This window comes from Physella acuta, unplaced genomic scaffold (assembly GCF_028476545.2).
Source record: "Physella acuta isolate Inbredline_101_S28 unplaced genomic scaffold, ASM2847654v3 ptg000256l, whole genome shotgun sequence".
Classification (NCBI taxonomy): domain Eukaryota; kingdom Metazoa; phylum Mollusca; class Gastropoda; family Physidae; genus Physella; species Physella acuta.
In genome coordinates, this window is record NW_026731775.1 from 607,181 (window position 1) to 622,638 (window position 15,458).

A 15,458-nucleotide genomic window follows, 5' to 3' on the forward strand; every position below is an offset into this window, starting at 1 on the left:
GATATTCCCGTTAATCTTTGTGTCAAGATGGCGGGTGGTGAAGACAATGGCCATCGACGAAGGTCGGTAAGAAAAGCCTCTCAAAGTTCTTACATTGTGAGCAGGAACGCAAAAAATGAATTGAGAAAGAAAATTAAAAAGGTAAAACAGTAATTCTATAGCATAATACTTTTTAAAACATTCGCTGTCTCAAAATGTATAGATTCTCTCTCTAGATCTATTCTATTTCTACAATTTCTAGATTCTAGATCTAGTATTTCAGGTCCAAATCTTGTTTTGTTTGTAAATGTAATCAATTCCTTCTTCGTATAACTGACTACACGGTCCTACCGGATAGTGAATAATAATAATATAATAGTATTAATATATTACTATTGTAATACTAGTAGATTCTAGATCTAGATAGATCTATTTAGTAATAGAGTAATAATAGGCCTAGAATCTAGGTCTAGGTCTAGGCCTATAGAAAATAAATCGAAGTGACTACTCGGAAAAAGATTTTTCGGCCCAACGTCTCCACTTAGTCGGCAAAAGATAGTGCTGCGCATTCTCAGTGACCTATCGCTAGGGTTATGGTTAGTAGAGATAGGGTTAGGGATAGGGCTAGGGTTAGGGGTAAGTTCGGGTTGGGGTTAGGTTTCTGTGGTTGTAAACACACGCATGCGCAGTACCATTGAAAACATCGCAGTGAAGGCAAGTAGTAGTTTCTCTCCATTGCGCATGCGTGTCTTTTTCCGGCTAGCATCGGCCATAATAAATAGTTAAATAGGATATTTAGAATCGACCCTTTGAATTAGTTTGAATGGATACACAAAATATTAAGAATATAAGATACTTTAGTTAATTAAACTACAAAAATAAGTGGGGAAAAAAGTAAGTGAAAATATTCTCTGTGCAATGTGAGGAAAAATGTTGGAGGTGAGGAAAAAAGGGTAGTCTCTTTTGAAGGAAGATATCAAATAGTTATAGGGCATAGGGGAACTATTGCGAATAAATAAAAAGTGAATACATGTTCTTATTCCCCACTAACTGAAGAGTATTTACTCGCTTTCCTTTTCATTCTAATGTCAAATAATAAAAAAAACTAGATGCAGCGAAGCGAAAGCTGTGTAGAGGTGTTGGGTGGTGAAAAATTACTCTATATTATATATTAAGAGAGAGAGAGAGAGAGAGATCTATGCCTATTTCTATTCATATACTGTTGAATCAATAGTGGCCTATTTATAAGTGTAGGCCTAAATGTACAAAGTGATCCAAAAGTCTAATGCTAGTTTCCTTAGGTTAGGCTGAGGATGACGTTGACCATTGACTTAAGCAGCATAGCACAGTAAATGAGTAATGTAATTATTGTAGTTACAGCATAAAAGTACTATCTAGTTAGGGGTCATCCATAAATGATGTCACGCTTTTTGGACGATTTTTACCTCCCCCCCTCCCCTCCTAGACATCATCACACAAAGCCAGACCCCCCCTCCCCCTAAAATGACGTCACACCTCAGCCTACAACCCCCTCAAAATTGCAGGTGAATTTTTTTTTAACCATCGATATTTTTCTAAAATCTTGTCTGAACTCTATCAAAATAAGTATTTTAATCAATTCCTATTACAATTTATTAAAACAGTATTCTAAAACGTGAAATACCGTCTAAAATTCATTCTAACATTGCTTTTTTATAATGCAAAAGTGTGACGTACACCCACTTAACCCCCCCCCCCCCTCATCACACACCGTCACAAAATGACAGACCCCCCTACGAGTGTGACGTCATTTATGGACGACCCCTTACAGCACAATAATATAGTTATGACACAGTATTGTGGCTACTCACAGTAATGACATTACTGCTCAGTATTGTAGTTACAGCACAGTAATGTAGATACATTTTGGTTAGATCTAGTATAGACGAGATACAGTATTATTATAAAACTTTTACTATTAAAATAAAAATAGCCTGAGTTGGTTTATTACATACACATATTTTTATTACACAAACAGCCTTTATGAATAAAAGGTAGGCCTATTTAATTTTGTGATAAATTAATTAAATGAATAGTTAACTTAGAAAGCATTTTCTTTACAGGTTTCTGCAATTTTAAAAAAGCCTGAGCATGAAAGAACAAAAGCAGAAAAAGCTTTAGTCAGTAAAAATCCTGATGCTGTTAAGACTTTTGAAAAGAATGCTAGACGTCTTAAGGCTAATAAAGAGAGAATCTTAGAGGTGATGTTTTTTTTTTTAATTTTAAAATTTATAAATGCAATATACATATATATGCTGTGATTATAAAACAAAGGAGTGTATTGTTGGCTGAACTGTAATAAATAAAGTATCTAATCAAACCTAATGGCCTGTAAGGTAAGTGAAGTAGATTTTCAACTTTTTATGGAATTAGGTCTCATTGGAACAGAGCTGGAGATTTCCTAGATCAGAATAAAGCAAAAGTGTGCTCAACCACATGACCACACATTCTGGTGGTTTTATTATTGTACTTCACAATTTGTTCACTAGAGAAACTGCATCAAATAATGTAGAAATATTTTATCCCTTATAACATAAATTTGTATGTCTAATTATTTCTAGCTTATGAAATGGTTCAACTAATTTTATTATTTTATTATTTATTATGTGTTTAAATGTTATTTTTTATTCTCACTAAAATTCTTTTAAAAAGTATGTGGTCATGTATAACAAACATATTAATAAATTATCACAGATTGAAGATGAGCCAGATTTATTATTGGCAAAATGTGTCCAATTGGCTGAACTTATCCAATCATCCAAGTATGTTGTTGTTTACACTGGAGCTGGCATTAGCACTGTAAGTTGAAATTGTTTTATATGGTTACATCTAGATATTTAGACTAATTGATTTTATGGGAAGGGGGGGGGGGGGCTTAAACATATTAACTTTAGTAATGTTAGAGAACATACAAGATTTGCTGTTTTAAGAAAAAATAGTTTTAGCAATAGCACACATTTGATAACACATGTATTTACCCAAAAGGCTGCTTCAATCCCAGACTACAGAGGTCCTAATGGTGTTTGGACACTGCTTAAAAAAGGACAGGAAGTTAGGTAAAGAGTATCTCTTCAGTTCTATCCTACTGTGAATTGATCTAAAGTTCATACATACAATTCATTACTAATTTAAATGATCTGAATTTTACTTGCACATATTCAAACTTTTATTTTTCATAACAGTGCACAAGACCTGAGTGATGCTGAACCAACCTTGACCCATATGTCCCTTGCAACACTGTTTAGAGTTGGAAAGGTATTGTGCTCCCACCACTCACAGTATTTATTTATTTTTTACACCTGCAACACATTTCATTCATTGCCCTAGTCTTTATCTCTATCTATGGCATTGAAATAACAATATTGCTGTTTCAGTTACAAACCTGCTGGCAGCCCCTTTGTATCAGAAATAAACATGAAAAAAATGTGTTCATTCTCAGGTCAAACATATTGTATCTCAGAACTGTGATGGTCTACACATGAGAAGTGGTTTTCCTCGACATGCCCTGTCTGAACTACATGGAAATATGTTCATTGAGGTATTGTATTTAAGCCTCTAGGTTATACAAATTATTTCAAATGTATTAACAAAATAACTTACCTGTGGAAGCCTTAATAAAACTAGCCTACAGATTACCATTGATCAACTGTCTGTTTCCTCTTGGCTGGTGTAAGATGTCAAATGGAGTTGCTATCAATTTAGACTAGTCATGCATAAGCTGTGTTTTTGTTGAGTTTTTTTTTATTCAAGTTAGAGCCAGCTAATAATGGGTGTTTAACATCACTGAAAGCAGTTGGGTGTCTTAAAATTGTGCTTGTGCCAATAATTACCACACTCTGATCGAGACATATTGTCCTGTGGGGGGGGGGGGGGGGAGCAATGATTAAATTCTGTTTACTATTTGAATGAATATTTGACTCTGTAATCCAAAGGGGAATGTCTGAAAAAAACATTCATTCGGGCTAGAATTAACTATTATTTTATTACGAGGTTTTTGTATGTATCTGAATTAAGATATAGTTTGATTAAAGACATTAAGATAAAGCTTTGTGTTGAATCTTGTCTAGTGCTGCTACTCATGTGCTCCACACAAAGAATATGTTCGACTGTTTGATGTGACAGAACGTACAGGAGTTCACCGCCACTCCACATCAAGACGCTGTAGAACATGCGGTGGACATTTGACAGACACCATTGTACACTTTGGTGAAAAAGGAAAGCTGAAATCACCCTATAGATGGAAGGAGGCTGTCAGAGCTGCCAAAAAGGCTGATCTCATTCTGTGTCTAGGCTCAAGCTTGAAGGCAGAGTACACTTTCTATATTCTATTTGTTTCAGCATATTCAAGTGAAGCTGAATATTCATTTTAGTACCTTTTGAAATGTTGGGGGGAAAAAATCAAATGTAAATTTTAAAATTTACTCTTATGTAAATTGTATTATTTACTCTTGTGTAAATTGTATTATTTACTCTTGTGTAAATTGAATTATTCACTCTTGTGTAAATTGTATTATTTACTCTTGTGTAAATTGAATTATTTACTCTTGTGTAAATTGTATTATTTACTCTTGTGTAAATTGTATTATTTACTCTTGTATAAATTGTATTATTTACTCTTGTATAAATTGTATTATTTACTCTTGTGTAAATTGTATTATTTACTCTTGTGTAAATTGTATTATTTACTCTTGTGTAAATTGAATTATTTACTCTTGTGTAAATTGTATTATTTACTCTTGTGTAAATTGTATTATTTACTCTTGTATAAATTGTATTATTTACTCTTGTGTAAATTGTATTATTTACTCTTGTGTAAATTGTATTATTTACTCTTGTGTAAATTGTATTATTTACTCTTGTATAAATTGTATTATTTACTCTTGTGTTAATTGTATTATTTACTCTTGTGTTAATTGTATTATTTACTCTTGTGTAAATTGAATTATTTACTCTTGTGTAAATTGAATTATTTACTCTTGTGTAAATTGAATTATTTACTCTTGTGTAAATTGAATTATTTACTCTTGTGTAAATTGAATTATTTACTCTTGTACAGGTTCTGAAGAAATACTCATGTCTGTGGAGTATGGACAAAAAACCACAGTATAGACCAAAATTGGTCATTGTCAATTTGCAGTGGACTCCAAAGGATGAAGTGGCAACACTAAAAATTAATGGTATGTATATATATCTGTGTTGTTTATACATTTAGATATTTATTTTAATCTTTTAGGTGATTATATTATCCACATTGTGTATTTATTTACATTTATATCTCTTTTGTTAATACATTTAAATATTTATTTTAGTCTTTTTAGGTGACTATATATTATCTAACATGTTTATAAATTAATATTTATTTAGCTGTTTTTAGGTGACTTTGTTAGTACTAAACATATTTTTGTTTTGTTGAGGTAGTTAAATACTTGAATGAACTTTAACATACTGATTTTCTCTAATCAAATCTCCTCATTCTTTGAAACACTCAGGCAAGTGTGACAGTGTTATGCTGCAAGTTATGGACTTTCTAGGATTTAATATACCAGTATATGATAGGTACACATTAAGTATTATTATTTAGAAGTACAAAGCATATAATTTTCCAAGTTTTGAATCATGGAATTATATTACTGTTAAACAAGTTAATAAACTATCATTAATATATTAATTAATTAAAACACTCTTCGGTTAAGCTTTGTCTTCTGGCTTACTTTAACAAATTGACATTTGTTTTCTAGGGAATCCGATCCAATATTTCATCTGTGCACACCACTCCGAGCGCATGAACTCAAATCTACAACAAAGAAAATACTCTCTGTGCCCAGCTCAGTTGTGAAATCACCAAAGATGTTGCGCAAATTTAGATCTCACTTTTCAAAACGTTCAAAATCATCCAAGAATAATTTATCCCAAAGTCCAGTAGTGGAATCTAAATTGTCAACTCCTGAACTATTAGTGAATGAATTAGAAGAAAAAACTGCTGTGAAACCTGATAAGGACCAAGTTACACCGCCTGAAAGTGTGCTACCAAATTTCCCTGTCATTAGAACTTTACTCGGCACTCACAAGAAGAGAGATGACTTGAGTAGCAGCAGTACTGACCTTTCCAGCGCATTTATTGTTGACCAGCAATCTTCTTTACATACATCTCAGGGTAATCCATGCAATTCAAGTTCTCATAGCAATCATCTTCAGTCCAATAATCAGGACTGTCAACATGACAAGTCTCACCCATTCCCTATTGATGAAGACTGCTCACTATGTTCCTTTATCACAGAAGCTTCTCATGATAATTCAAAAGACAAAAATGGCCCAGATATTGTGGTTATAAATTTGGGCACGCCTGAAAAACAAAGGCTATCTAAGGTTGGTCATTTGTCTGGTCAGCATGAAGGTCACATCAACAATCTCACAACTACTTCTGAAAGTCTTCCAGATAACTATTTGACTCAGGGGATGTGTAATAATTTGCTTACCTGTCGAAAAAACTCATCTCTGCATACCTTTGCCAAAGCCAAACCCAGTTCTGTAATCAGTGGCAGAGTTATCAAACATAAAGGGAGTAAAAAGAGATCTCCAGAAATCTATGATCTTTCTGAGGTGGACTTGATGCCACAATGTATTTGGGGGTCTCAGATTGAACTTATACCTATGCTAACAGATGAAAAGCAACCAGTTAATCATTCATCATTTTCATTAGAAACAGATGAAAGGAAAGATTGGAAGATTAAGGATATCCCTCCTGTGGACATTCATCTGGATCATTGCTACACAAATAAAATAAATAACCATTTGAGCACAACGCTAAAATTAACTGTAGAAGAAAGTGCATTAGCTGACATAAGCAAAAAGAAGCTTTACGCTACCACCATGATGCAGCTACTTGAAAGAGGTGTACATAAAAATAATTCGGACAAGTATTTTGATAACAGAAGTGATAGCCCTCAAACACTTAATTCTTCTTCAAATGACAGCATTGTAAACCTTACAGAATTTCCTACTGAAAAATTGTTAGAGTTATCCTGCCCTGTAATTCCATCATGTGTTTTGAACATGGATGACATGGAAATAGATCCAAGAGAACAGTCCAGCAGCCCATCTGTGACTGAACTAAATCAGTCTTGTGAGGAGAGACTACAGGGAGACAACCTACTCTCTCTTGATTGTGTCTCCGGTCAAATGTCTACACTGTCACATGCAACTTCTCATCTAAAACCACAGACTACGTGCCAGACAGACAGCACCTCTCTGGGAGATACAGCAACCCCTAAACTACCTGGATCACCTCAAGTTGTTTATACTAGCCCACCCCAACATCATCAGGAGCTTCAGCAAGACCTCAACTCTATCAAGCATGACAGTGAAAAGCTTGATAAAGATCATTGCCTTCATTTAAAGAATTCATTGTATAAACCATCGTTAGATTGTTCTGTTGGTGAAAAGTTGATTCAATTAAAAACATTAAAGAAACCTGTGATATCTTATTGTGAAGGTGCTAACAGTGATTTAACTGTTGATGATCTCAATAAAGAAAGAGAAAATATTTGCACTCCGTTGAGCAAAAGAAAACCTGTAGTTGCTTCTATACCAGGCTGGTTTGGTAAAGGGCTTGGTTTTAAAAAGAAAAAAAGATAAACTTGCTGAATGTTTTTCCTACTTCAAGCTAGCAAGTGAAATTTTTTTTTAAACTGGATTACATGTCTATCAAACTATTTATTTGTATAAAATAATTTAAAAGGCAGTTTGTGTACAATAAGCAAATAGATATTGCTGCTAAGCAATAAGACAAAGTCAGTCATACTTCTGTATAGTGTCTGCTCATTTGTATTTGCTAGTAATTTATTACTATTTTTTGTACAGATGAATTTGCTGCATGTCTTTTTACTGTATGTGTCCGGGTAATTTTTTTATTATCATTTTATACTTTAATTTGTGGGAACTTGAGATTAATTTTTTTGTTTGTGGTGTCTGTGACAAATCCACCAATGGCATCTGATGGGTTGGCGGATAGGACCAGATCATTATTGATATGTCATCTCTTACATTTACTTTAGAAAAAATTTCAATTTAAGCATAACAAATGTACACCTTCAATATCTTACAATGCTGAGATATTTTTTCTTTACTTTGAGGCTACATTTTTGGTTTCATGGCTTTATCAGTTTAGACAACAGAAATTTTGGTTGGTTATCTAAATAAGGCTATGATTTTTTACTCTACTAAATACATGTTTTGATTCCTGATATTTGAAAAAATCTGGTTTATTGTATTACACGTTGTGGCATATTAATTGTACTAAAAATTATTGCTTCACTATGAACTTTGTAGCAAGGCTAAAAAAAAATGTTATGGTTTCTTTTCAAATATTTCTTAGTATAACTTAGATGGCACAGCATAGTCCAACCCATTTGATGCCATTTAAGATGTGGCCTGTATATTTTTTCATTTTTATTACTGTATACACTTCGGTAATGTATGTCACAATTTTTTTAAATTTGTTGGCATAGGACTAATTATGTTAATTATAAAAATCAAGCAATCACATTTTAGTCCATATTTAAACTTTTGAGATCACAATTGATTCTTAGCATTGTGTTAACTACATTGGTGCTGTTTAAATCTGGCATGTTTTTGTACCAGGTTTAACTGCTTAATAAATTACATTTTTGTTACTTGGTGAGTTCTGTATTCATTTCTCTACTGTAATTAATTAATTTTTTTAATATTTATACTAACTGCATGACGAATTGCATAAGGATTTTTGTTTTAAAATAAGGCTATGAGAAACAAAGATCAAAGACTGCAAGTTATATTTCACCAAAGAAAAATGTAAGATATTTTCCTGACAACTATTTCAGTGTGAACTACAATACTTGAAATGAATTTCCAAAACTATACTACCAATAGTCAGAATTTTTATTTTGAAAAGCTAAACCTACAAGAATCAAATATCACATCAAACTATTGACTCTTTTTTTTTAATGGATTACAAATATCATTTTATTTAAAACAATATCAATAAGGGTTTAATCACGTTTTAACCAATTCATTCACTGCCCTGTTGTCACCTATTGCTTCTAACTCTGAAAAATGAGACTGTAGCTTAAAGAGAACTGGAATCTCTGCTAGCAGGGGGTTTGTTTTCTCCAACAACCTGATCCATGTGACAACGCTGGACTTAGAGGATGATCCTGTGATGCACAGCCCCAGGATTGTGCTGTCTTCCTGCTCATGCACACTTAAAACTGGCTTAATTTCACTGTAGTTTTCCTCTTCAAAGAAATTCTTCCATTCAAATAGATCTGAAAAAAAATAAAATGTATTTAGTTTAATGAAGAATGAATTAGCCTTACCATATAGGAATAATTAACTGGTACATAAAACCAAAGCTTAACTGAATAGAGATTTAAGCTATCTACTGGTATAAAAATAATAATATAAATAAATAAAATATGTTTATGCATTACTATGCCATTCATCTGATTGCAAGAAACTTTGGGAGATTTCTGCCATAAAATGTTTTTAAATAACTGAGGGGCAGCAGTGAGTTGTAGGCACCACAAGCTCCCCAGCGGTTGTGTTAGCACATTGTCTCATCTGATTCTCTTGGTGACTAAATCAAACCAGGGGCAAACTCCAGCACCCCTTGTGGTAGTTTATGGAATTGCTCCCGAGTTCCCCCACAGCTATCTTAGCACCTTGGGTCTGCTGAATAAGCATCCAGCACAAGTGGTCATGGGTACTTGTTAATCAATGGTCAAACTGCACCATGGGTTTTCTACAATGCCTTGACAGTTGTATTACCCAAAGAACCCTGAGCTCCCCATTGTGCAAGATAGCTCCTACATCTGTGTTAAAGAGTGCCATATACTAAAGATACGATGGGCTGCTACAATCAATGACTAAACCAAACCAAGGGTTGCACACAAAGCCTCTGCTATAATGTAAGCCTCCCAAGGCACCTCTGACATCTGGGCCAACAAGCCAGCACAACAACTAAGATCCATAGTTTACATTTAAACATGTTTTTAGAAACAATGGATATGTCTAAAAATATACTGATAAAACCCTCATAAATGTTGCATCAGTTTGAAGTTTCAGAGCAGTGCGCAACCCATACACTAGCGAAGGGATAAACAAACCTTGAGCTATATATGTATTTTAACAAATTTTTCAATTTTACTATAAAATAAACATGTATACTAAACCTACTTTCATCTTTTTCATCCTCTTCCTGTTGCTGTTTCACTTTCTTGATGCCAGTGAGATTAGGCTCTGCTCTTAACAAAAAATACTTTTGCCCAACATAGCGCAAGTAGACTGGGTAGGGCCCCTCGACAAACAAGGGCTCGTCAATCTTGTGTTGTCTGATGAGCTGCTGCTGCATGGGGCTCTGGGCACAGGCAATAAATGTGTCTTCCTCTGGGGACTCTTCCACTTCCTCGGTCTAACATACAATGGTAAAATAGGATTCAACTATTGCTTAAAGAAATTGTCTTTCAAACAATGATAAAATGTGATTCAAATTATTGCTTAGAAATTGTTTTTCAAACAATGATGAAATATGATTCAAATAATTGCTTACAGAAATTGTCTTTCAAACAATGATAAAATATTATTCAAATTATTGCTTAAAGTAATAATCAATTGAAAAAATGATAAAATACAATTCAACTATTGCTTAAACAAAATTGTTTCTACTAATTTTTGTTTTTTCTAATCTGGGTAAAAATGTTATAATTTAATAACAAAATTAATTCAAACAAGTGAATTTGTCACTTTCACCTAAAAATAAATATGTCTCACCTTATATACATTATATACAGTTTCCTTATCCACAGACATTCTTTTTAACATGAGCAAAGCTATTTCAATTGGATCTTCAGGCATTTCAAAAGGAACTGGATATGGATTCATATTTTTAAATTTAGGCATCCAATACATCATCCTGTAAAACTTCCTGATTGCATGAGCAGCTAAACCAAATCTATCGGCTAAAAGATGTCCAAACTCATCATCTGGTATGACAGCTGTAGAATGTTCAGAAGAGAATAATTCAACATCAACATCCAAATGTTTAAACAATTTGGAGAAAACTTTTGTTTGAGGAAATAGAGAGCAAATTTTTATTTATTTCCATTGTTAGAAAGTGTTCACCATTATGTCTGTTTATATTTTTTTTACTATTTTTGTGTTATTACAGCTAGTAAATTTTAAAATATAAAAAGCATTGGCAGGTCATCAGATTGGTCAAATTACCATTGTTTTCCATCTGTTCTAGTAGATCTATGGCACATTGTTGCTGTCTAGGGTAGTGCATAAACTCAACTTGCCAGACATTACGAGGTATCATCTTTCCTCTTGGAAAAACCTGGCAAAGTATATCAACTGTTTTATCAGTAAAAATGTTTCTGTACCATATTAGTTAACATTTTAACAATGGAAAATATGGCTCAAAATCGAGAAGAAAATAATCAATAGCTATTGAATCCGGGGTTTTTTTAATGTAGTGACTTTCAGAAGCCACCAGCAAATTAGCAAAACTAAAAGGTCATTGTCAAATGAAACTCACAACAAAGAAAACATTGCAAAAAGCTACAATCTCATTTAATAATACTATATTGTGACAGTTACCTGGAGGAGTGCTTTGTATGAAGTTAAATCTCTGTTGACCCCAAATCTCTTCATTTCATTTAAGCCTGCATAGATCAGCTCTACTGAACCGCGCCTGTAGAGTGTCTCTTTTGAAATAAATTTGTCGATTGTCTTGAGAAATGAGGCTTTGTTAGCACCACTGAAATTCCATAAGAAAATATAAAATTGATTAACTTAGTTCACTTAGTATTTTTAATATTTTAAATCAAATACAAAGTAATTATAACTCATTATTATTAAAAGTAGTAATAAGCTAAAAAAGAATAGGAATATTTAATTACACAAAAATAAAAAATAAACTGAGAACAAAAAACTCAAAAATGTACAAATCAAGAAATACAAAAATAAAGCATTTACCTTTCTTTAAAATTTTTCTCAAATAAGCCTACTGCTTTCATTTCAAATAATCTACTCTCTGGTGTTATTCTCTCAGGATCATGGTTTGGAAGAACAGATTCTTTTTCCTAAAAATAAATAATGATGTATTTAAAAGGTTTTATAAATTATTCACTTAGCCTGTACATAAAAAATAAACCAAAAGCTATTGTTTTATCTATACAAGCAGTAATAAATATTTTAAAATATTATATTTTCATTTATTTATTTAGCTGATAAGAAAGTTTGAGAACCTGTTACTATACAAAAGAATCGTATGCAATAAAATAATACACAACATGAGTTCTTACTTCAGTAATATATTGTGTATTAAATCAATGTGTATGCATGAAAATGCTTTTAGTCTAATGTTCACTAATAAAGAACAAAACCTGTTTATCCACTTGTTGGATTGGTTGCCTGCGGATTTTTGTGTCAAGCGAACTTTCTTCATTATTTGTTAAAGATGACTGCTCGCTATTTGATTTGTTCAAGGGTTGGATGTTTTTTTCTTCCTTCAATCTCATGCTAACAGTAGTATGAAAGTCTCTGGGCCTCACCATTTTCAAGACTTTTGCTTGACTGTTACTGAAAATTCAAATTGGCTAACATTACGCTGCAAGTTATTTTTGTATTAAATATTGATTACAAGTCTTTTTTAACCCTATATATGATGGTTTTTAAATAACAGTAGACCAATAGACATTGGGAGTTACACATTTACTAGACTAACCTAGATGGCAGGTGTATTCTGAGTGAATTTTGTGATATCTGCAAATGAGACTTGGTCCTAGTCTGTGCAAGGTTTGCTACTGGTGTGGACGTCAGGATCTTAGAAGGTTTTACACCCAGCCTCAAACACTGGTTTATAAACATTGTGGGTTAAGGTTTCTGTGCCTTCTGGATTTCAAATAGAGAAAAAATTATTTTGGAAAGGTGAAATCTGATAGATCTACTTAAATGTGCATGCTAAGATTATAGTATTAGTACTATAATAAATAGTAATACATAACTAATAACTATAATATTAAATGTTAATAATTAATATTTATTATTATAAAGTAAAAAGTTGTTTACCCAGTCAACACATTCAAATAACGGTTAATAACCTCTCCCTGCCAAATACAGCAGCCACAAAGTAAGTACAAGTACTGTAGTAGATATTGGGATAAACTAGCTAGATTCTAGACTAGAGTCTAGAGTAGGTATTTCACTAGACTAGATTCTATAGTATATTTGTTATTTCTTAGTTTAGCTGTTAACTGTTAGCTTAGCATGCACAAAAATTAGTAAATAAATAAATTACAGTCATTTTCATTTTCACAAACTTTTAAATTTAATAATTAGATCTAATTAATAATTAATTAAGCTCGATGCTAAACGTCGATCAGTAGATAGATCTAGATCTAGATATCTAGATTTAGATCTATTTTGAAGTCTAGAAAAATCTGAAAATTATTAAAAGTATGCACCAGTGAAGTAAAAGTGACTTTGATTAATCTTTTAGAGTAGCCTCCCCTCGATAACGTAAATAAATAAGCCGGTAGAATACTAGAAGGATCGAAAACCTGCAATATTTCACGATTTAATGCGATAACCCGTTATTTGAAACATTTAATTAATAAACAATAGCGATGTAAAACTAAATGGTATTATTATTTATTAAAGTAATTTATTAAAGTAAATGACCGATGCTTCGAATGATTAATAAAAATTCATTATCATCTTTTTACAGTTCGTGATTGGAGTTTCTTCCAGGCATCTCTTGAGGGGGGGGGGGCGGCTCCGCCCCCCTCCCCCTCCCGAACGAAATGGAATTTATAATGAAAATATATACTTTTAACAGAAAATACAAGTGCACTACCGGAGAAAAATCTCTGGAAGAAACACTGCTTGGGGTATATTAATATAACGTATATAACGTAGCGTTCACCATTTATGACCTCGGCTTACCTACAGCACTATGGGGGTCGTCCATAAATGACGTCACACTCGTAAGGGGGAGGAGTGGTCCGTAATTTTGTGACGGTGTGTGATGAGGGGGGGGGGGGGTTCAGGTGGTGCGACGTCACACTTTTGCATTATAAAAAAGCAATGTAAGAAAACGAATTTTAGACGTTATTTCGCTTTTTAGAAAACTGTTTTAATAAATTGTACTAGGAATTGATTAAAATACTCTATTTTGACAGTTTTCCAACAAGATTTTAGAAAAATATCGATGTTTTTAAAAAAGATTCAACTGCAATTTTTAGGGGGGGGGGGGGGGGTTGTAGGCTGAGGTGTGACGTCATTTTATGGGTGGGGTGTCTGGCTATTACAGGCTGAACCAAGTTATAGCCGAGATATAGCCATTATTGGGCCAAGAAGTAGCCAGGATATAATACAGGATGAGCCAAGGTATAGCCAATATTGGGCCAAGATATAGCCATTATTGAGCCAAGATGTAGCCAATATGGGGCCAAGATGTAACCATGATATAGCCAATATTGGGCCAGGATATAGTCAATATTGGGCCAAGATATAGCCAATATTGGGCCAAGATGTAACCAAGATATAGCCAATGTTGGGCCAATATGTAGCCGGGATATAGCCAATATTTGGCCAAGATCTAGCCAATGTTGGGCCAATATGTAGACGGGATATAGCCAATATTGTGCCAACATTACGCCAACATCATGCCGAGTTTCACTACCAATGTTTGGCCAGGGTTAAGCCAATGTTGCACCAAGATGTAGCCAATATTGATAGCCAATGTTTAGCCAATATTGGGCCAATATATGTGTGCTGACTGGGCTTTTCGTGACGACGTGTGACGGAGGGGAGGGGGGAAGGTAAAAATCGTCAAAAAAAGCTTGACGTCATTTATGGATGACCCTAATGCCCTAGTCGCTAGTTTACCCAACCCCCCCCCCCCCTGAAAATGTAGAAAATATACACATTGACCCGTGTCCGCTCCACCTACCAGAGGCGAAGCTAGGGGGGGGGGAGCGGGGCAGTGTTTCTTCGAGACTTTTTTCACGGGGGGGTGGGGGGGGGCACTTGAAATTATTCGGGGTGGGGGGGCGGTAGACTTTCTTCGGGGGGGGGGGGGGGGCGGACACTGTTAAAAGTATATATTTTCTATATAAATTATATTATAAATTTCATTTCGTTCGGGGGGTGGGGGCGGTAGAATTTTTTCGGTGGGGCTTCGCCCTCCCCCCCCCCCCCCCCTTGAGAGATGCCTGGAAGAAACTCTGGAGCGGGTGGCGGCCGTCCGCGCCAAAAGGGGAGGAATTTTTTTTTTTTAAAGCTGGTTTTATCCTGCAGTTTTGAATTATAAACAGGCTAAGTTAATGAATGTAATGGCTACACGCCTTTGCGCAATGGTTTAACAGTTTTCTACCTTGATTATTAACTGTAAAACATAT

General features: G+C 33.9%; 2 protein-coding genes across 3 annotated transcripts; one reads left to right on the plus strand and one right to left on the minus strand.

The window, feature by feature from the left end:
* The first annotated feature begins 1 nt into the window (after nucleotide 1).
* Nucleotides 2-8,935, plus strand: LOC131938715 (uncharacterized). The gene is made up of 10 exons (XM_059296846.1): nucleotides 2-141; nucleotides 2,082-2,219; nucleotides 2,713-2,817; nucleotides 3,004-3,074; nucleotides 3,201-3,273; nucleotides 3,458-3,556; nucleotides 4,086-4,322; nucleotides 5,075-5,195; nucleotides 5,508-5,574; nucleotides 5,757-8,935. The coding sequence occupies exons 1-10, from the start codon at nucleotides 28-30 to the stop codon at nucleotides 7,651-7,653; spliced, it is 2,922 nt and encodes a 973-aa protein (XP_059152829.1). The 5' UTR covers nucleotides 2-27; the 3' UTR covers nucleotides 7,654-8,935.
* Nucleotides 8,936-8,992: 57 nt separating this feature from the next.
* On the minus strand, nucleotides 8,993-13,538 carry LOC131938716 (evolutionarily conserved signaling intermediate in Toll pathway, mitochondrial). Of its 2 annotated transcripts, none has more exons than XM_059296848.1 (9): nucleotides 13,521-13,538; nucleotides 12,782-12,948; nucleotides 12,441-12,636; nucleotides 12,031-12,137; nucleotides 11,653-11,812; nucleotides 11,278-11,389; nucleotides 10,825-11,048; nucleotides 10,231-10,465; nucleotides 8,993-9,320 (listed from the first exon to the last, which is right to left on the minus strand). In XM_059296848.1, the coding sequence occupies exons 2-9, from the start codon at nucleotides 12,922-12,924 to the stop codon at nucleotides 9,049-9,051; spliced, it is 1,449 nt and encodes a 482-aa protein (XP_059152831.1). In that variant the 5' UTR covers nucleotides 12,925-12,948; nucleotides 13,521-13,538; the 3' UTR covers nucleotides 8,993-9,048. The 2 variants fall into 2 exon arrangements, with proteins under 2 accessions (XP_059152831.1, XP_059152830.1); XM_059296847.1 differs by lacking the exon at nucleotides 13,521-13,538 and adding an exon at nucleotides 13,126-13,144.
* Nucleotides 13,539-15,458: the final 1,920 nt, after the last annotated feature.

What these genes read in the sequence shown, in the direction of transcription:
- LOC131938715 (XM_059296846.1), top strand. Translation starts at nt 28, where the DNA reads ATGGCGGGTGGTGAAGACAATGGCCATCGACGAAGGTCGGTAAGAAAA. An exon ending in TGAGAAAGAAAATTAAAAAG is followed by an intron (nt 142 to 2,081) that starts GTAAAACAGTAA and finishes TTTTCTTTACAG; the next exon opens with GTTTCTGCAATTTTAAAAAA. An exon ending in AAAAAAGGACAGGAAGTTAG is followed by an intron (nt 3,075 to 3,200) that starts GTAAAGAGTATC and finishes TTTTCATAACAG; the next exon opens with TGCACAAGACCTGAGTGATG.
- LOC131938716 (XM_059296848.1), bottom strand. Translation starts at nt 12,924, where the DNA reads ATGTTTATAAACCAGTGTTTGAGGCTGGGTGTAAAACCTTCTAAGATC. An exon ending in AGAATACACCTGCCATCTAG is followed by an intron (nt 12,637 to 12,781) that starts GTTAGTCTAGTA and finishes TTGAATTTTCAG; the next exon opens with TAACAGTCAAGCAAAAGTCT. An exon ending in AGAGGATGAAAAAGATGAAA is followed by an intron (nt 9,321 to 10,230) that starts GTAGGTTTAGTA and finishes ATTTTTTTTCAG; the next exon opens with ATCTATTTGAATGGAAGAAT.